This window comes from Vombatus ursinus, unplaced genomic scaffold, assembly GCF_900497805.2.
Source record: "Vombatus ursinus unplaced genomic scaffold, bare-nosed wombat genome assembly UNPS02009573.1, whole genome shotgun sequence".
In the NCBI taxonomy this organism is placed as follows: domain Eukaryota; kingdom Metazoa; phylum Chordata; class Mammalia; order Diprotodontia; family Vombatidae; genus Vombatus; species Vombatus ursinus.
In genome coordinates this window covers 354,385-377,306 of record NW_020949351.1, presented here as the reverse complement: position 1 = coordinate 377,306, position 22,922 = coordinate 354,385, and the positions used below count along the sequence as shown (strand labels likewise).

The 22,922-nt window shown below is 38.2% G+C and overlaps 1 protein-coding gene across 1 annotated transcript in view; it reads right to left on the bottom strand.

The window, feature by feature from the left end:
• PRELID3A (PRELI domain containing 3A) overlaps positions 1-18,084 on the bottom strand; it is a 29,243-nt gene extending 11,159 nt beyond the window's left edge. The window contains exons 1-3 of the mRNA XM_027852303.1: positions 18,022-18,084; positions 3,601-3,769; positions 3,287-3,376 (exon numbers count right to left, since the gene is read on the bottom strand). Of these exons, the coding sequence (XP_027708104.1) occupies positions 3,287-3,376; positions 3,601-3,769; positions 18,022-18,053 (291 nt within the window). The 5' untranslated portion in view covers positions 18,054-18,084. The remainder of the gene's footprint in view (positions 1-3,286; positions 3,377-3,600; positions 3,770-18,021) is intronic.
• Between the last annotated feature and the right edge of the window lie 4,838 nt (positions 18,085-22,922).

Sequence of the window (22,922 nt, the reverse complement as noted above, 5' to 3'; positions counted from 1 at the left end):
ATTCTGATGAAGAGGAAAAAGGACAGTTGTCTAAAAAGACTAATGTATATGCTCAAGGAACTCACTAACCAACTCAGACTCTGAAAAGACATAAAGTAGACTTAAGCTAGGGAATGAAATGGAGGATGAATACAAAGGAATGACAATATAAGGAGAGCTAAAGTTTGGCTAAGAGTGAGGAAATCTAAGAACTACAAAATCTGGTTTTTATTTTCTATACTGGGGAAAAAAGTAACATCAAAGAAGGGATAGCAAGAGTGCTCACTGTTGATGGAAGGATAACAACAGAGAGAAGGCAGAACTATGAATTTTTTTTGTTTCCTCTGCCAAGAACAACTTTTGGACTAGAAAGGGCAGAATAAAAATGACTACAAGGAACGTGAAACCATGATAACTGGGAAGATAGTGAGAGAACACTGACCTGCCCCTGAGGAGTTCAGATCACTAGGTCTAGCTGAGCCATGACTGCCCAGCTACTTTCAGTGAGATTTGAAGGTTCACAGAGAGCTAAAGAGGTGCCACAGGATAAAAGAACAAATGACCTAGTTTTCAAAAAAATGGAAAAGAGGAATGCTCATAAAGTATAGTTTATTAACTTTGATGCCTGGCAAAACTCTATAATCTACTATAAAATGGAAAACTGTTAAACATCTAGAAAAGTAAGAGATAGTTATAAGAAGCCAGCCTGGATTTATCATGCATAGGTCATGCCAGACTAATCTCATTTCCTCATTTTTCCTGATAGTTACCAGATTGGAAGATGAAGGACATGCTATAGACAAAATTTACCTAGAATTTTAGCAAAGTATTGACAAAGTTGCTCATATTTTTCTTGTGGACAAGATAGAGTAATGTGAGCTAGACCAGACCCAACAAGTAATCAATAATGGTTGGATATAAACTTGGAAGAAGTTCTCAATTGGAATTTGTCCTTGAATCTGTTCTGTTTATTTTTTTAGTGCTTTTTTTTCCCCAGGGGGAGGGGGGGAGGATTGAGGGAGAAGAAGGGAACTATCAATATTAATGACCAAAAAAGGGAGAAATTAAAGAAAAGAAAGTCAGTGAAATATATCTTAATTCACAGAAGAGAACAGAAGGAACTTCAGAGGGAGACACTGACAAGCAGAACAGTTATGAAACCAATTTATTACACACTTTAAAAATAAAGCAAAATGCTCATAAAAGAGATTCATGATTTCATATATAATCCTCTTTCTATTCTTCTTTGTGTACGGAAATGTTCACATTTGTTGGTGTTTGCTAAGTTCAGAGCAACAAAAAATAAAAATTATTTTATAAAAAACATTTTGATCAGGGACTTGAATAAAGGCATAGATGGCACGATTATCAAGCCACCAGATGAAACAAAGGTAGGAGGGATCACTAACACGCTAGATGACAAAGTCAGAGGCCAGAAAGACTTTGACAGACTAGAACACTGAGTCAAATATAATAAGAAAAAAATTAATAGAGCTCAGTGTTTATAAAGTTTTATATAGCTACTGGGGGAAAAATGCCCAACTTCAAAAGGACAAGATGGGAGAAACAGAGCTACGTAGCAGTTTAGCTGGAAAAGATTTGGGGATTTAATGTAGTGGTAAGATCAGTTGACATGATAGGCAAAGAAGCAAATTGACTGTAGGATACATTAAGAAAGACACAGTTTCCAGGACTTGAGGAGGTGAAAGTGCTACCACACTCTGTCATATTCATTCCACATCTGGAAGATTATATTCAATACTTGGTACCACATTTTAGGAAGGACACTGATGAAGCTGAGGATAAATGATGATGACAGTAATATTTATACAGGAATTTAAGGCTATAAGGTGCTTTGTATACATTAGCTCTTATAAGTCACGCAATAAACCCTATGAGTTAAATACTGTAGTTACTAAGGACAGGCATAGGCCTGGATTTGCTGCTTCACTGGTATAAGGACTTCCCAAATGAGAAAACTCCCTCTACCAATAAAGTTGGCATATTTTTTGCAACTTAAGAGAGCTGCCTGGGAGCACTAAAAAGTTGAGTGAATTGTCCAGAATCTTATAGCCACTATATGTCAGAGGGGAAATTTGAACCCAAGACCCTTTGGCTTTGAGATTGACTCTATTTGCTAAACCACATTGCCTCTCACCTAATGGGTATTATCATCCTAATTTTACAGATGAGGAAAATAACACTCAAAAAAGGTTAATTGACTTGCCCATGGTCATACAGCCAATCAGTGTCAGAGACAAGACTTCAATCCAACTTTTACTAAGTCCAGTGCTTGATAATTAAAGATCATCTAAAGGAGAGTGACCAGGATGGTGCAGGGTCTTGAGACTATACTACATGAGGAGCTGGTAAAAAGAACTGGTAATATTTAATTGGGAAAAAAAAGTTAGGTGGGGGACATGAGGGCTGTCTTTAAGAACTGTTTTCTGAATGAGGGATTAGATTTGGTCTGTTTGACCCCAGAAGGAAGAAAAAGGAGCAAAGACTAGAAGTGGCTGAGAAGTAAATTTAGTTTGACAGATGAGGAGACTTCTTAACAATTAATGCTATCCTAAAGTGAAATGGGTTTTCTTGAGAATTAGTGGGTTCCCGCTCACTAGAAACTTTTTTTTTTTGGTGAGGCAATTGGGGTTAAGTGACTTGCCCAGAGTCACACAGATAGTGAGTGTTAGAGGCCAGATTTGAACTCAGATCCTCCTGATTCCAGGGCCAGTGCTCTAATACTGTGCCACCTACCTGACCCTCACTAGAAACTTTCAAGCAAAAGACAGGGCAGGAATGTAAAGGAGATTCTTGTTCATGTATGGATTGGACAAGATGGCTTTGGAGGCCCCTTCCAATTCTGAGATTCAGAGATTCTGTAATCTACAATTACTATACTTGGAACTATCAGACTATAAAGGTTAATAAGATCCTCTAAAATTACTAATTTTATCTATAGTATTCTTAAATTCAATACTCCTATAAAGATGTGCACTTTTCATGCTTGGTCCAAAAGTTGGGATACAGTCATTTTTTTTCTGCTTTTTCAGAAATAAATAAATAACTGCAAGCCAAGCTCATGCACTTTCCTCATGCTTTTGGTCAGAAGATATATAAGGCCACTGTTTTTAAAAAGTGAAATAACAAAAAGTAGCTGTAAAAATACTTATGAATATCTCTAGTCTGTTCACTAAGAAGAAAAAACCTTCTTAGGTCAAAACTTTGAGAGCGTTTTGGAAATAAAATTATAAACTTTATTCTACAAAAAATTAAGATCCTTTCCAAACTCAGTTTATTAACTTACATTGGTAGAACACAACTCCATTCTCTTTCCTACTGGATCTACAACAGAATGCTCTTTAATATATGTCAAAGTCCTATTGGTTCCCAAGACCTGAAAGACAAAAACCTTTGAGTGTTGGAAAAATGCATGATGGAAACTCACAGAGAGAAGGCCAATGTGTCAATATCCAAAAAGCAGCAAATACTTGAGAGCAGGATTTATATCGAGATAATATAACGTTCTTAACTGTTTAACAGACAACTTACAGCTCTGAAACAAGGACAATGACAAAGAAAGCTATTAAAAAAAGAGAATAATTCCATGTGAGAACTTACCGCTTTCACGAGAGCTGGGAGTCCCCACTCAGTACTGAGAAGACGATGGCTATGTAACCTGCCTCGGTTATCAAGGCTCCTGTCTAATACATCCACTCCTACTACACAAGGGTTCATTGGATTTGGGTATTTTCTCATAGCAGCTTTGATGACAGTGTCCCATGGGTGGCTATGGGAAAAAAAATGCAATTAACCCAAATGAATTGGTACACCAGCATTTTTGGAAAATATGTTTATATGTGAGTGTGCTTAGAAATAACAATAGCTCTAAGGTTTGCAAAGTACTTTACAAATATTATTTCATTTGATCTTCATAACAACACTGGATGGTAGGTGCTATTATTATCACCACTTTACAGATGGCAAAACTGAGACATACTGGTTAAGTGACTTGCCCAGGGTCACACAGCTAGTAAGTAAGTGAGGCTGAATTTGAACTCAGGTCTCTTTGACTCCAGGTCCAGCATTTTCTCCTCTGTGCCATCTAGCTGGCAAATCCCATGAATAATAAGATGTTCTCTCTGCCTATCATTTCTTCAATAAACTTTGGGAGTTAGCATTTGTTTTATTTGCTTTTCATTTTTATTGATATCTTTATTGATATTGATATCTTTTGCTTTTACATCTGCTACATTTCCAAATACCCCTTTCATCCATACAAATTAAGTCATTCTTATAAAAAGGAATAAAAAACAAAGATCTAAAAAGGCAATTCAACAAAACAAACCAACATATCAACCAAATCTGACTATACATGCAATGTTCCACACCCATAGTGCTCACGTATACAATGAAAAGAGGGAAGTATATGTTCTCAACTCTTCTCTGGGACCAAGTAGTGCCATTATAATGACACAGTGCTCAGTTTCAGGTTTTTGTTTTTGTTTTCAGTTCTTTCCATCTATTCCATCTATCTAGTGCCATTATAATGACATAGTGTTCACTTTCAGGGTTTTTGTTTTTAGTTCTTTCCATCTCTTCTGTTATAGCCACTGCCTATACCATTTCCTAGAGTCTCCTTATTTCACTCTATATTAGTTCATATTTTTTTCATGCTTCTCTTACTTCTTCATATTCATCATTTTTATAGCATAGTAAGAGTCTATATTACATTTATGAAGCAAAATCTGTTTAGTTGTTGCCCTAGTTGACAGGCATCTACTTTTTACAATTCTTTGCTTCTAAAAAAGTGCTAAAATGAACATTTTGTTTTGGGGCATATGTCTAGCAGTGTGATTTCTGGGTCAAAGGAGTATGAACATTTTAATCTCCCCTTTTTGCATAATTTCCCACTGTTTTCAGTATAGTCATTATATAGAAATGCTGTTAATTTTATAGATCTATTTGATATCCTACCAAAACCATTAATTATCTCAATCAGTTTCTTTGCTGGTTATGTAGGCTTTCTTAAGTAAACCATTACATCATCAGTAGATAGGAATACTTTTGTCTCTGCCTATTTTTATAGTTTTTTTAAATTTTTCTTTCTCTTCTCTTATTGTTTTATTATTTCTAACACCTATCAACAGCCAAGAAAAGAGGCCTCCTTACTTTATCTGTCCATTTATTTGGGAGTCTTCTAGTATTTCCTCAGCATGATACAATGTAAAGGGTGCTAGATTTGGCATCACAAGGCCTGAGTTCAAATTTCATCTCTGTCACTGAGAAAGTCACTTAACTTTTATGGGCCTCATTTCCCTCAAAAATAAGGGAGTTAGATTAGATAATCTCTAAATTCTCTTCTCAGTCTAAATCTATGTTCCTGTGTATGATTCTGTGATCCTGATGTGAATAATGCTAACTCTGGATTTTAGATATATACTTTTTATCACATTAAAAATAGTCCTTCTAGTGGCAGCTAGTTGGTGCAGTGGATAGAGCACTGGTCCTTGAGTCAGGAAGACCTGAGTTCAAATTTTGCCTCAGACACTTATTAGCTGTGTGACCCTGGGCAAGTCATTTAATCTCAATTGCTTCCAAAACTAAGATAAAAATGGCCCTTCTATGGTTTTTGTTTGTAGGTTGTTTTTTTTCCTAAACATAAATAAGTGTTGAACTTTGCTAAAAGTTTTTGGGTTTTTTTCCCTAAGCCTAATGATATAATCATGTAGTTTGGATGTTTTTGTTTTTAATATGATTATGTTAATTGCTTTCCTAATGTTGAACCATTCTTATACCTTGGAATAAATTAATTTGGTCACAGTAAATAATTCTAAAAATATATTACTATAATCTTTTTGTTAGGATTTCGTTTAGAACATTTTCATTAATATTTTCATTAGTGGTATTGGACTTTAGTTCTCTTCTTTTGTTGTTTTATCTGTCCCTGGTTCAGGCATTAGAGTGTCTTCTTTCTCAATTTTTGAGAGAATGATTTGTGTATCATAGTTTATTAACTATTCCTTCATATTCCTTTATATTTAATTACATATTCTTTTATACAGTATTTAGTTCCTTATTAGGCTCCTTCTCTAAATCCATCAGGATCAGGTTGTCTCCACTTGCTCCCTAACTCCCTTTGGAAGCTCCTTTACAGGAATTTAAATTTTTTTTTTTTTTGAGATCAGCTTGTTTAGGAACTGTTATTTCCTGTTCTATTCACTTGGGTATTTAATATTCGTATAGGAAATCCTCCATTTCTTTTCATTTCTGTTTTGCTGACATATAATAATATAGTAGGTTCTGAAAATTCTCTTTCTTCTCCATTGTAAATGTTCCTTGTTAATTTTTTAAAATGATAATTGGGTTTTCCTTCCTCTTCTTTTTCATCAGAACAGCTAAGGCTTTATTGATTTTATTAGCCTTCGCATAGAACAAATTTTTAGCTTTATTAATCCATATTCTTTTTGTTTTCCTACTTCTCATCTAATTTTCAGGATTTTTTTTGTTTTTTGGAGAGGCACTCATTCATTTATTGATTTTTCTATTTTTCAATCCTCTGCTCTATTCATTATGTTTTCTGAGATGTTATTTTTCTTCTTTGGATGATTTAGTGGCATCTCAAGAATATTACCATTGTTAACATTTTCATATAATATATGATATAACATAAAAGCTACTTCTATGATTTTTTCTTTATCTACTCATTATTCAAGTTACCACTATCATGTCTTTCTTCATTTAGGTTTATATATTTTGCTTGTGTTTCTTGTATTAAGAACTTTTTATTGAATCACAGTAAGCAGTTTTCAAATGTATACGCATAAAAACTGCTAGCAACCCCAAAAATAAAACAAGGTCAAGGATAGAACATTTTAGAAATCATATTTTAAAGCACCCAAAATGGGTTCAAATAAATGTGATGGTTCACAATGAACTAGTTATGAACTCATATTAATATGTTACCAGTATATCAACCTAACTCCCCTAACAACCCTCTGCCTAACTTCTGTGTCTGTCAAGGGCACTATCACCTTTCCTTCCAGTTACCCAGGCTCAAAACCTAAATGTCATCCTGAATCCTCACTCTCCCTCACCTCAGATAGCCAATCAGCAGCCAAATCATGCTTCTATCTCCACAATATCTCTTGTGTATATCATGTTATTGCCATAGCTACAACCTTAGATCAAGCCTTTATCACCTTTCACTTTGACAACTGCAATAGCTTCCTAATCCATCTTCTTGCCTTAAGTTTCTCCCCACCCCAATTCATCCTCTACATAGCCACCAAAAAGATTTTTTCTATAAAAGGACTCACTATGTATCTTCTCTACTCAACAAATTCCAGTGGCTCCTGTCATCTCAAGGATCAAATATATACTCCTCTTCACAACCAGGCTCCAACATATCTTTCTAGATTTATATACTATTCTCCTTTACACACTCTATGGTCCAACCAAACTGACCTTCTTTCCAGTATCGCTTAGAATCCTGAGTTTCTGGGGCAGCTAGGTGGTGCAGTGGACAGAGTTCTGGCCTTAGAGTCAGGAGGACCTGAGTTCAAATCTGGTCTCAGACACTTGATACTTACTAGTTGTGTGACTCTGGGCAAGTCACTTAAACCTGACTGCCTCACCAAAAAGCAAGAAAAAAAAATCCTGAGTCTCTGAAATCCAGATTTCACTAGCAGATAATGCCTCCTTTCAAAAATGTTGTTGTTGTTGATAGGTGACATGGAAGGTAGAATGCTGGGCCTGAGGTCAGTAAGATCTGAGTCCAAATCCAGCTTCAGACACTTACTAGCTGTGTGACCCTGGGGAAGTCACTTGATCATGTTTGCCTTAGTTTGCTCATCTGTAAAATGAGCTGGAGAAGGAAATGGCAAACCACTCCAGTGTCTTTTCAAAGAAAACCCCAAATGGGTCATGGAGAGTTGGACGTGACTGAAATGACTGTATATATACACACACACTGTATATATACACACACAATAAAAACACACATATATACACATATATGTTATATACACTTAAATGTACACATTTACTCTCCTTGTAGAACATAAACTGCTTACAGACAGGGACAGTTACTGTCTGTATCCACAGTGCCTGAAAAAAATAAGCTTTTATTAATACATGTTTGTTGACTGATAGATAAATCATGCATATCTGTGTTGCATTTTCATAGCTAGAGGAAAAACAGATGTTTGAATCAGCCGCCTATTTAATGACAGGGTCATAGGTCTAGAGCTTTCTAACTCAGAAACCATTTAGATCAGTCTCCTCATTTTGCAGACTGGCTAAGCTGCTGCCTGTATGGCAAAACTTTAAGCATCGTGAGCTTGATCTGGATAGAGACTCTACTAGGTCAACTAGAATAGTAACTTTTATTTAGATCACCTTTAGGTGTGTAACCTCGAGGATCACGTAGGTCACACAGGCAGTTGCTCGGCAGCTAGGTAACTGATCGGTGGGCAACTATGGTTGGTCAATGACTTGGTACCTTGGGTGTTAACAAATAAAGGAGTTCCAGTGATCAAGTTCAGTCAGTGATTACTACTATAGTGGAAAACAAACACGACCTTTTGTTTAACTTGAATTTCTATATAAAATATTTCTGAAAATTACTACAGTACCCACTCTAAAACTATATTTCATGAGCCCCCACCAGTGTGCTTCTTTCTTGTCAGCAGGTAAACAAATTTGCTCGAAGCAAAGGCACTTACTAAGAGGGCATTGTAAGAAGAACAGCTATAAAAAAAATTCCTCCTAAAAGCAGGGTGCATTCTCCCACAAATACACACAGTATCAATAGGAAGAGTGTTCACAAATTTATAGTATACTAGTAGAAAGGCATATGTGTGGGGAGCACACACAGTCAAAGTCACTCATACCTATGGTTCTACACTGCTTTAATGTCTACTTTCTCCACCTAGAATCCTCAGGAAGCTTCTCAAAGCACAGAATCTCTGCTGGTCAGATCCCTCAGTTAAGCTCCCAAGGTCTGTTCCTCTCCAAAGGTCAGCTCCCATTTACTAGGTATAACTCTTCTTTGAAGCCCTGGTTGGTTCTCTTTACTGACATGAATCACAATCCTTGAATCTGCTTCCTCCAAAAACTACCTCTCTATGTGTGCATCTACTTGGAGGATGTGTGTCTATGCTCACTCCCAGAAGCAGTGTCTCCTGCTAGGGAGTAATTCTGATGCAAAAAAAAAAAAAATCCTCTCTCCCTAGCCCCACAGCCCTCTGGTGGAGACTCACACTCCATAAAACTGCTTCATTTGGACAAATTTGACTGGTAGACCTACTTCAGGCTTAGCTATTTAAAGCCCTCTAGGTTCATGAACACTTTTTGGCTGCTTGGCCTAACCCATCCTAATTCAATAATAAAAAAAAGGTGTTCACATTTAATAAGAGGATAACAGTGTGTTAACACCTCATCAATATATTAACAGTTCAGCCACCAGGGATTACATACAAGGAGGAGAAATCAACTGTTCAGTGTCCAGTTCCCCCTCTTAACAAAACATTTCATTAACAGGATTGGATCAAGTAACAGGCAAAAGAATCCTTAAGCTACCTGCAAGTAGGGATTGTTTTATTCAGTATATTTGCATCCCCAGAGCATAGTACCCACAGTGTCAAGCACACATGAGATACTTAATAAATACTGACTGATGGATTCATTAATACACAGCACACAGGACCCAGGGAAAGGAAAAATTAAGCAAATAGGTGATTACAGTGTAATGGCATATATAGGAAATGAGGAATGATGCACCTCTACACTTAATACAACAGGAACAGTATGAAATGCCCAAAAGTTTAAAATTCAATGGGTCATGGTTGGTCTGTATTTCTTAGTTAAAGAAAACAATTTTGGAAGAAAAAAAGTTGATGAGGATTGTCTACTAGCTGAAGCAGAGGACTGAGAATCAGAAGGCAGCATGGCACTGTGGAAGAGCACTGGATTTGAAGTCAGAGGAGTGGAGTCAAATACATCCTCTGTCACTTGCTACCATGTTCAACTCACTTAATCTTCCTGGCCTAGGTTTCATCCTTTGTAAATTGAAGGGGCTACTCTAAGGTCTCTTCTAGGTTAAAATCTATGATCCCATGATCTCACTATTACAGAAGTTCTTAATGTGGCTGGACCATGAATGCCTTTGGGAATAGTTTCTATTTATCTAAAAATATTCAGAATCAGCCCTAGGCAAAATTGTGAAGTGAGAAAAAATTTAAAGGGTAGCCTTTTTCATTTATACCCTTCTGTTGTCCTTAGCTAGCTGTTACCCTTACTATCTTCCCTTATAGGAACCCCTTTCCCAATCAAATCAGGGAAGGATCTGATTTTTATCTGTGATACTATAAAACCATGTACTTTGTACTTTGTATTTGCTTCAACCTACCTCTCTGCAGGGGAAATTAGGTGACCAGCAGATACAGCACTGGGCCCAAGTCAGGAAGACTCATCTTCATAAGTTCAACTCTGGCCTCAGAACAGCTGGGTGACCCTGGATGAGTCACTTAACCCTATTTGACTCAGTTGCCTCATCTGTAAAATGAGCTGAAGATTCTAATATCTTTGCCAAGAAAAACCCAAATAGGGTTGCAAAGAGTCAGACATAATTTAAATGACTGAACAAACTCTCTAGCCTTATGCAAGGAATATTTACTAGAGGGTAAAATAGGAGGCACAATTATTTTGCAACATTTTGATGGACTAATCCCCCAACCACTTGCTGTCTTAATAATAGAAAAATCCCAACCCCTACTGAAGGATAAATAAAATCATGCAAAGATACTGTAAAACAGATGATTTCATCAATTGTTGTAACAACTACTTGTTGTCCTTGGATAAGAGTTTGGCCTAAAAGGACTTCTTTCACAATTGTAAAAGTATTTGGTCATTTTCCTTTATCTCCTGCTTTTCAATAGTGAATGTTTTATAATAAATCCTGCCAACTGTATTTCAAATGATCCCCGTTTCTCCCCCCTCCCACCCCTGTGAAATATTTTACTTATTTAACCTAAGTTGACTCAGAATACTGATTGGCTGTGTATTCTAAATGGGCATGCAAAGTTATAAAAACTCAATCTGCACCCTGAAGTTGAAGCTGCTATTGAGCACGAGCAGCCTTCCTTAGCATGCTAATAAATACTCTTTGCTTTCAATTTGGCCTCCTGTCTTTGACTCACAATCATCAGACTTCCGATGATGGATATACCTCTCCCAAGAACTCCCATTCCTTGACTAAAAGAATTCCTTGATGCTAAGCACTTAACTATGTTGAAAGCACTATGCTAGTCCTAGAATACAAATATAAAAAGAAAAGAAAAGAAAAAAATACAATTCAAGATTTTTCTTCCAACTTCATGAAATAATGAAAGTCTTTGTTTCTTGACGGAGAATTTTTAGACATTCAGAGAAAAGCAGGGTTGAGAGATTTGGGGGTGAGCAAGGCAGCTACTCTCATTGCCCTAGGAATCACACTATGCTTAAAGCAAGCCCTAAAGAAAAATCTGTTATAGGTTGGCTATACAGTGGGCCAGATAGTCTGCAGTCTCTACCCCAAGAGTCACCTCTCTGCTTTCCTGAGGGAACCCAAAAGATGCCAGAGACCTTTTCCCTAGGGCAAGAGATCAGGTGTCCTAGTATAACTGATTTCTTCTTTCTACATAGCTGGGAAGCCTGAAATAAATCATGCCCTTGACCTGTTTAGCTAAGGTCTCTCCTTACAGAGCTTTCCTGTCAAGATTCCCACACAGTGGAAATCTAGAGTCAGTTCTCAATGTGCACAGTTCTCACCTGTCCCACTGCCTCAGATTTGGGTATGGGTGTCTCCCACTCAGTTCCATAGAATAGCGACAACGATTTCATGTATACATTCCATAAACTGCTACATCTTCCTTGCCCTGATCTCTCTACCCTTAGGATGGCAACTATAACTGACAATTCACTGTTCTCCTCAAGAATCCTTTAGAAAGGAGGGTAGGGCAGGATAAGGGCATGAGGGATATCAGAGGAAAATTTAGACCTGGTCCATTGTGTGGCAGGTTGTTGGAACACAGAGGTAACCCATTTATTGGAATATATATGTCATATCCACTACCTTTCTCTCCACTCACACAGACATCACCTTAAGGCAGGCCTTCATCACCTCTGTCCTGGACTCCTGAGACTGCTTAATTTTTCTCCTTAATTCAAAACTTTCCTCCCCATCTTCTACATAGTTGCAAAATTGATACTGCTAATTTGCAGGTCTGCCCATGTCAATCAGTCAACAAGCATCTATTAAGCACTTACTATGTTTAATGCCCTGGGACAAGCACTTGGAAAATAAAGACAAAAATGAAACAGTCCCTTACCTCAAGGAACTGAGTTCAAATTTGACTTTATACACTTACTAGCTGTGTGACCCTAGGCAAGTCACTTAACCTCTCTCTGTCTCAGTTTCCTCAATTGTCAAATAATAACAATAAAGGTTATTGTGAGGACAAAATGAATTAATATTTGTAAAGCACTTAACAAAGTGCTTTATAAATGCTAGCTACTACCTTAGTGATAATCTAATCCAACTCCCTTGTTCTGGTTTTACAGATGAAGAAAGTAAAGTGACTTGCCCAAGACTTCTGAGTGACAGAGCCTGGATCTCAGGGATTCTGACTCTAATGTGGTATTCACAACACCACGCTGCCTAATGTTACTTCTTTATGTTACCGCTATGGTCCTACGTGAATGATGAGTCTTATTTTTGAAAGGCAGGCTCTAGGGGTGTGCCACAGTCAACAATTATGAACTGGCAAGATTGTTAAAATTTTGGTGTGAGCATTTATATCACAGAAATTGGTAAACTCTACAAATCAAGGCTTGACTCATTGTTTTGTTGGTTGTAAAGACTTAAGAAAGAGATGGAGGAAATGTTAATAATGCAAATTAAACTTTAAAGTAGCTTTTCAAAGAGCCAATTGTTCAATATTTACCAGCATACCCCTGCCATAAAGTCATCATGAAGTAGATAGAATGTTGGCTTTAGAATCAGAAAGATCCAGGTTCAGATCCTATTTCTGATACGAACAAGGGGTTGGTATCTCTTCTCAAATCACCAAACTTCTATGTACCTTGTCCCTGGGATTTATCTAAAGCATATGCAGGTTATAATCTTCATTGGTACGATTTGAATTATAATGTTTACAGGATGAAATTAGCAAGGAAAGTCTGCCATTTAAAAAATGCTTAACCATCTCAAAACATGGTGAGATGACTGCTCTTGTCAGTTAGCTTTTCTAAAAGGTTCTCGATTTTTATCAAGACTTACTTTTCAGGTTATACTTGGATATGATTTCCAGGTCCCATGGGCTTTTCACATGAATATGAATGCCAACAAGGACACCTGACCATATCCAATTTCTTTAAATCTAATCTTTTTTTCTCTTTTCCTTCAGAGTAAGCTTATCAAGTACCAGTCAAATGTCTTTATAATAATCTAACAAAAACATGAAGAGAAAAATTCCAGAAAAACTAGAACAAAGAAATACCTATAATCTTAGAGAGAGAAAACTGAGGACTGTTAGTAGACCAAAATATCTCCCATGAACACAACCAGAAAGTTGTACTTTTAGTTTTTACTGTCATATAGAAAATGATGCTGGACAGCATTATGTCATTCATAAAACAGTCTTATAGAACAGAACATAAATGATAGTTCTTAATACGCAGCTGAGTGCATACCTGTCAAACTCCATTTAGCTTTTGTTCTAAAGCCGAACTCAATGACAAGACAGTCAGCTGAAACAATTTTCGAAATCATCAATAGTAACTTTGTTTATAACTAACAAATCACTTATACCTGTGACAAATATTTAAGATACTTCCATGATGTGTAGCAAAATCCATACTAAACTAAAATTAAACTCAATCAATCACTCAATCAAACTCAGTGGTTTTATGTCAGGAACTGTGCTAGCTACTGAGGATATAAAGACCAAAAAAAAGAGAAAATTCTTAATCTTGAATAGCCTACATTCCATAGGTAGACATAGAAAGTGATATGTACATATATGTACATATTATACATGCATATACACACATTTTTATCTATGTATACAGAAGAAACACAAAATAAATACAAGCCAGTTAATAAATAAGCATTTATTAAACACCTACTATGTGTTGGGCACTGCTTAGTGCTGGGGATACAAAATACAAAGTAATTAATTATAAGGTAGTTAGGGAAGAGGGTACTGGCAGTTGCAGGGATCAGGAAAGGCTTCATAAGAGGATGGTGCTTAAACTGCCTCTTGAAGGAAGTGAGGGATTCTTGAGATGGAGATGAGTATTCCAGGTATGAGGAAGACTCTATGCAAAGACATAATGGATGGAAATGGGTTGGAACGCGATGTGAGAGGAACAGAAAGAAGGCCAGTTTGGCTGGACTACAGAGCTTGGGAAGGCAAACAATGTATAGATTATGAAGACCTTAAAATGCCCCCAAAGGGGTTTATATTTTATCCAACAGGCAACAGGGAACCACTGGAAATTACTGAGTAGAGGAGTGAACTGGTCAGATCTTTGCTTAAGAAAAACCACTTTGGTACCTGTGTGAAGAAGGATGAGAGCGGGGAGAGACTAGAAGCTGAGAAGTCACTGGCATAGTCTAGGCAAGAGGTGATGAGGGCCTGAACTGTGGGTGCATTTGTGAGTAGAGAAAAGGTGTTGATACTGAGAGATGTGGAAGTAACTGACAAGATCTGGCAAACGGCTGCATATACAGGGTGAGGGAGAGTGAAGAGTCTGGAATAATGTCAAGATAACTAACACAGGGGACTGGAAGAATGATGGTACCCTTGATAACAGCAGGAAAATTTGGCAGAAGGGTAGATTTGAGGAGGAAAGATAGCCAGTACTGTTTTAGTCATGTTGAATTTGAGATGCCTATAGGATATATCCAGTGTAAGATGTCCAACAGGCTGTCGGTCATGCAAGACTGGAACTCAAGAAAGAGATTGGAGATGGAGATACAAATCTATGTGTCATCTGCATAGTGATAATAATTAAATATAGGGACCTGGTGAAGTCACTAATCATTTATTCAGCACTTACTATGCTTACATAACAAGAAATACAAAGACTATAAAGAAAAAACAAAACAATCCGTGCCTTCCAGGAACTTTCATTCTAATAATGGAAGCAATACACATGTGGGTGTATGTGTGTATACATACATATATGTGTATACAAGAATAACATGTAGATTTTCCATATATACATACATGTGTGTATGTTTTTAAACATATAAAATATGTATGGAGGATGGATTGGGGTAGGGAGAAACCTAAAACAGTCAATTAATAAACATTTAAGTGTCTACTATGTCAACTATGTTAGCACCTTGTTAAAGACACAAAGAAAGGCAAGGGAAAAAACCTCTCTGCTCTCAAGGACCTAACAATCTAATGGGGGAGACAACATGCAAATAACTAGGTACTAATAAGATACACACAGAACAAAATTTAAAAGGAAGGCTTCAGAATTAAGATGATTGGGAGAGGCTTCTTACAGACTACAGGATTTTAGCTGGGAATTGAAGGAATTCGGGGAATCTAGGAAGCAGAAATGAGCGAGAACATTCCAGGCATGAAGGAAAGAGAAAAACAGCCAGTGGAAATGCCTAAAGTTGGGAGATGGAGTATCTTGTTCAGGGAACAGTAAGAAGACCAGTGTCACTGGATCACAGGGTATGTGGGAGTTGGTACATGATGTAAGAATATTGGAAAGGTAAGAGGGTGGAAATAAGATTTGGCAGCCAATTGTATACATGAGGTGAAGGAGAGTGAGGAGCTCAGGATAACACATAGGTTGCAAATCTGAGTGACTACAAGAATGATATGTGTGATTGTGTGTTTGGGGTGGGTGGAGGGGGCATAATGAGTTCTGTTTAGGTAATATTGAGTTTGAGATATCTTATGGGATATTCAGTTCAAAATATCCAACAGATAGTTGGTGATGGGGGATTTTAGGTACAGGTAGAGAGTAGGGGTAGATATGCAAATCTGGAAATCATGTGCATAGAAATAATGGTTGAACTCATGGGAGCTGATGAGATCACCAAGAGCATAGAAGTAGAAAAGGGTCCAAGGCAGAGAACCTTGGGGAATACCCACAGATAAGGGGCATGGTGTGGATAATGATCCAGCAAAGGAAACAGAACATTTAACAGTGATCCGATAGGTAGGAGGAGAACCAGAAGAGAGTAGTGTCATGAAAACATAGAACAGTGTGGTCAACAGTTTTATGTAGTAATGAGATAAAAGAAAACAAAAGAATACAGACTGAGAAACGAGCTTCAGATTTGATAATCAAGAGAACACTGGTAATTTTAGAAGAGCCCAATTTTAGTTGAATTATGAATTATTTAGGTCAGAAGCCAGGGTTCAAATGGTCTACTGAGAGCCGAGGAAGTGTAGGTCTTTATAGGATTTGCTGATAAAGAGAGGAGGGATATAGGATAACAGTTTAGGTGGGTGATATGGACTGGTGAAGGTTTTGTTTTTTTTTTAAAGGATGAGGGAGTCATAGTCATAGGGGAAAAGAATCCTCTAGACAGGGAGAGATTTAATACAGGGTCAAGAAACAGCTGAAGGGGAAATATGCTTGAGAAGACAGAAAGAAATTATATCAAGGGTACATGAAGGGGTGGCCCTGGCAAGAATCACTTCATTATCAGAGACTAGGAGAAAGGAAAAGAGAATGTAGGATGAAGTCAAGGGGTTTTGAGATAAAAAGAAGAGAAGAAAAAGGAGCTCACTATATGTGGTCTCAATTTTCTCAGCAAAGTAAGAGGTGATAGATTAGAAAATATTTCATAAATTGAATTACTTCCTAGATTTTTAAATGATTTAAGTGTAACTATAATAGTCTGTAAAGCAGAAAAGCTATAAAGAGAATCATTTGTTTTATTTTTTAACAAAAGCTTTTTTGAGAAGAATGTTATTGCTGAGGTCCAGTTCATACACTTTCTATCACAAATGGGATTGCTTCTCATAACTTTAACAGACAATTTATACATTCTTACTCTTTTAAGGAAATACCATAACACAGTATTCAGGTTTCATGACTGGTGAGATTTGATTTCCAAAGGCAAATTATCATATCTTCTGATACATCTTCTTTCCTCTTTTCCTCCTTTCATTCTTCTAGTTTACCATTCCTTCTCCTATCTTCATTCCTACCCCCTGCTCCATTTCTCTACTCCTTGAGGATCAAATCAAGATAATATTTGCAAAGTTCTTAACAAAATGTCTGGCTCATAGTAGGTACTATATAAATATTATTATTATTACTGTTCTTCCTTCCAAATCACCTGAAACACTAAATTGTAATAAGGAATTATGATCTAGCATCATGAATACTGGCTTCCTTGCTTATTTATTGCGTCTGTAAAGGGTGGGTTCATCTGATTCATTTCCCAGATAGGGAGTGGGGAGTACGAACTACTTGACAGATCCTTTGACCTTGGTACTGAAGTTGTGGGCAAGCGTTTTCTGAAGAAAGTCAGATCTGGGATTCTGCCCTACTTAAACCAAGTCTTCCCCAGATCATTTTCAAATAAGCTGCAATCATGGGACTGAAATGAAGAGGGAACTAGGCCTCTCATTCCCTGGATTTGCTTTTTGGAGTATTAATAAAACACTAGCCCCTCTTCCCCAAGCCTTGTCCCTCCCGAAAAGACAAACGTTCAAAATTAACTGCCAAGCAGCTGCTCTGACTATAGGCACATCACATGCAAGATCCTTAATGTGGTCGGCAACGGGGAGAAATGCATGCCCTCATAGGGCATGAGACAGCTCACTAATACTTAATTTTTTTCGGGGGAAGGGAGCACTAAAGCCCTGGGCAAACGCCGGCTGAGCGCACACGCAGATACTCACGGCGGGCGGGCGCGGGTTCCCGAATCTCTTGAGATCCAACTTCCCCGGGCCCCAACTTGGCCACTCTCTGCACCCCACCCCCCTCCACAAGCCAGGGCTCCCTCTTTACCCAAACACGTGCTCAGAGCTCCAGATCTTCATCTTTCCCCTGCGGCAGCTCCAGGGGCCAGAGGCGCTCCTCAGCCTCTGCGCAGGGGCAGCAGCTTCGGAGCCCGGAGGGGCACCTCTCGGTCCACGACCCGCCGAACTGTGGGAGGCTGCCCTACTCTCCTGCACGCCACTCTCCCGCAACTGGGCACTGGAGCACTTGTCACTCACTCGGATCCGAGGGCCCAAGGGGCCGTCGTGGCATCTGCGTCATGCGCACCGTTTCTGAGCGTCCCTGGGTATTTTAGGGGCCCGAGGGAGGCATCCTACTCTCGGTCTGGCCCCCGCGGCCGCCATCCCAGGAGCAGAGGCGAGTTTGGGCTCCCAATCTCACTCTCTTCTTCTCTTTTTCCTCTCACGTGACCCGGGCTGACACCCCCCCCCACCTCCACCTCCCCCGCCTTCTCCCGCCTCCAGCCTTCCCGAGGATGCTTTCCTTAATGCAAGTGTCAGAACCAAGGTTAAAAATATGAATGTCGAAGCAGTGTCCCTTTAAGGAATGCAAAGAGAGCAACCGGTTGTGCGAAGGAGGCAGCGGAGGTGAATTTAGGATGAGGGCAGGGGGACTCGTAGGGGCGGGGTGATATTGCACTACTTGGTAATGGAAAGGTGACACTCAGGGAAAATCACCATCAGAAGCCCTATTACAAAAGTGAACCAGCAAGCTCCTCCTCACTGCCCTCCTTCGTGGTCATTGCTGTGGCTTACCTTCTGTGTGTTGCTTAACAGTGTGGATTTGTAAATCTAATTCAAATAAAGGGAATCCCTAAATCTCATTTGGTCTCACCTATTTTCCTGGGTACTACCCTCATTGCGGTATATCTTTGTTCAAGCACGGAATTAACTGATACAGACCCTCAATAATCGGAGAAGACCCTGAGTTATGACACCTCCTCATTTCTCTATTTCTGAAGTATGAGAAATGAACGTTCAAAGTTTTATCCTTTTCCTCTTGTGGGAGACCTGGGTTTAAATATAAGCTCGACCACTTCCTATCTGTGTGATTTTGGGTAAATCACTGTTAAGATTGGGGTGGAGGGGAGGAGCTTACACATGATACCCAGAAAACTACCCCAGGTATGAGGCACTTAGTGGGTCAGCTCTCATTCAAGACCATGACTCACACGACCCCAATAATATGCTTAAGCCAAACAGAAAAGTCATATTACTTCAAAGAAAAAAGACTTTTAATCAAACAGCAAAGCAAATAAAGTGGTAAGAAAAGACCTTTCTTTTCCACAAGTTACTACATCAACCCCGGCAGAGTGCACAAACCCAAAGAACATATGTGACCAGAGAATATACATGGGGTGGGGGGAGAGAGGGGGAAAGGGCGAGAGAGAGAGAGAGAGAGAGAGAGAGAGAGAGAGAGAGAGAGAGAGGGAGAATGATGATGATGTTGATGATGATGATGATGATGTTGATGATGATGATGATGATGATGATGATGATGATGATGATATTAGGACACGTGAGGCCAGGGCAACTCAAACCCCTCATGCTGTAGAACCTTAGATATGCTTTTATAATGTTAGTGTGCTTCTATCTCCTCGGAATACTGCATCTCCACTCTCTGCTGCCTGTTATATCATCTCTGCTAAGTGTTGGTCTCTAACTGTGGGAATCACCAAGTTGCTATCTGCTACCCCTCAGCCAGCCTGTTATTCAGTGTCCATTTGCAACTCTTTGCTACCATCTGCTGGAGTTTTGCTGGTAAGTCTCTCCCTTGAAAAATAAAGTTAATTTCTTTTTTGTCCACATCATTGCCCTAGATCTTAACATAAACCCTACATAAGTTTAAGTAAGCAACAAAAGCAGAAGCCCTTACGCTAGGATTGTCAGTGCTTTTGATTACCTTCTACAGTGATCCCTCTGAGTCCCTGGCCCAAAAATTCCTTGTAATTCCTTCCTGATGCCTGATTGTCAATTTGTGCTTGGCCTGGAGTTAGGAAAACTCATCTTCGTGAATTCAAATCCAGCCTCAGACACTTCCTCCTGTGTGACCCTGGGCAAATCATTTAACCCTATTTGCCTCAGTTTCCTCACCTGTAAAATGGGATACAGAAGGAAATAGCAAATTATTCCAATATCTTTGAAAAACAAAAAAGAAAAACCCAAATGGGGTTTACAAAGAGTAGGACACAACTGAAACAACTCAACAACAAAATGCATATCTGTCAATAACAAAATTGTTGGTCTTTGCTTAGTACTCTTAGGTGGCTCAGTGCATAGAGCTCTGGCCTTGGAGTCAGGAGGACCTGAGTTCAACCTCAGTGGTCTTGGCTTCAGTTTCCTGAGAAGATTTGGGCTATCTAATATAAGTTCCATTTACCCTTCTCCATTTCCCAAAACTTCACTGTTTTCACCCATCCTTTACTCCTTTGTTCCACTATCAGAGAATGAGGCAGTCCTTTTACTTGTTCCACTAGTCTTTGCTGGGCATTTCTTGGTTGTAGCCTTCATGATCCCCAACCCTTTGTGTGTGTGTGTGTTTGTGTGTGATGGATCCTTTTGAAAATCTGATGAAACCCATGGATCCCTTCTAAAGATGTTTTTAAATGCATAAAATAAAGATATAACATTACAAAAGAATATTAATTAAAATAAAGATGTATTTTTTTCCCTTCAAGTTCACACACACTCTGAAATTTATCCATTGGTCCATGAACCCCAGGTTAAGGACTCCAGCTTAGGACATGTCTGCTTCTTCATGCCCTATAAAACACAGTAATGCAATGTCTCCAACTAGATTGTAAATTCTTTGAAGGCAGGAAACATATCGTGCTCCTTAGAGAAGAAAGAAGAAATTCCACATATTTCTTATGCAGTGTCTCACTTAGGGCACAAATGTACCAGGGATTTCAGCTCAGCCAAAGATGGAATTGGTAAATACTACAACTAAGCAATGTCCAGCAATGCCCAACAATGACCAGGGGAGCCGGGTCTAGTGGTGCCTTCAAGACCACAGTCAATAGAAACACTATTAAAGGAATTACCCTTCTTTGTATAAGCCTCAGTTATACATGATCCCTTCATGTATGCTTCTCTTCCTCTACCTACAGTTTCTCTACCCCTTTATATGTATCCATCCTAACTGCTGTTGGGTATATTTGTGGGAGAATGTGCCTCAGGTTTATGGGGAAGATATTTAGTTGCTACTTTTCTCACTGTCATTTCAGTAAATGCCTTTGCTTTGAGTTGTGTCCTCTGACTGACTCCTAAAAGTAAATACATTGGTAGGGGCTCATGACCTATAGTTTACAGGTATAGTCCCATAGAGCACTTTGATCTTGAGATAGCCATCCTCCAGGGAACCCATCCTGTAATTTTGAAACTAGGCAAATGGGACTACATATAAATTATAAATAATATAATAATGAGCTATGTTCTTAGGTTCTAGCTCAGTAAAAGTCTCCATTAATATCACTGACATTTCAACCCATGATTCAAAAAATTAAACAAAAGAACAGATTTGCATTAGGTTTTTTTTGGGGGGGGGGAGTAAAATACTCTGTCAAATCTGTCTCATATCCACTGGGGACTTTTTATTCATTTGTTTATTATCTGTAGAACTTCCTCCCCCCCCCCTTACTAGTGGCAGTATACACCAATCAAATAACATAACAGTTTTGTTTCCCTTCAATGATATTTTGCAAATGCATTTGGCCAGTTCGTACTGAACACAACCAGGGATTATTTTTTGCTGTTATAATCCACAGGTATAAACTCACAGGACTGCCAAAAAGCATATTTTTGCTATGTGACTACAGTCATTTCTTTTTATGTACATGCTTATTTTTATAGACAGCAAAGAAATGGAAATACAGATTTTATGTTACATATTATGAGATTACTTCTGAGAAGAGAATAATTGAAACTTTGTCTAGCACTTTAAAATTTATACACTTTATTTTTACATTACCTTTATTTACAAATAGATTCTTTCCCTGAACCTCTTCAGACAACCATCTCTTGAAATAAAGAAAAAAATAAGAGAGGGGGAAAAAAGCAGTTCAGCAAAACTACCTAATAAATTAACTAAGACTGACACTATGCTTGGATAGTCTAGTAATATTCCACCTCCACAATGCCCCATCTCCCCAGCACTTTTTTGACTAGAGGAAAAAAAAGAAACAACCTAGGAAAAATTCCAGTAGACAGTTTTAAAAATTTTGAAATTATCTTGGAAACTAAGGGAGATGAGGAAAGCATGTTATTTTAGGGCCCATAATCAATACCTACATAATAACTCAATAAGATATGAAATCAGCTGAAGTTCAAGTGTCCAAGATATCACATCAACTCAACCTGGCTACTGATTTGTTTTGCTTATTGCTAAAAGGATTTGTCTTGGTAGCATGTGAAAGAAGGGAGTAATAGAGACATTTTTAAATAAGATCAAGGGAAGAAGAATTTGGGTTGGAACTTTTTGAGACATGCACATCTCTTCACTTTATGCTTGGTTTTAGTTCAAAATCAAATCATACAACCTATTTTGACAAGTGTGTTTATAAACCTCAATTGTTTTCTATTATTGTGACTGGCATATAGTAGTTGCCTAATAAATACCAGTTGACTGAATGACTAGTGTGTATGTATATTAGAGGTATCCACTTACCACAAGCACTGCCTTTCCCTAATTCCAAAGTGACTGAGGTAGCATTTTTTTTTTCTGGTAACTGGCACCCATACAGATTATTCACAGTAGAAATGTACTGGATAGCAATCTCTGAATTTGTTTTGAAGATCCATTTTTCCAAGGGTGAGGAACCTTTTCCAAAGGTACAGAAGCTTTGAAGAACTCTCATGAGCTACACCTGTTGTCAAAAAATGCTGACATTATTTCTTCAGCTCACAAAGTGT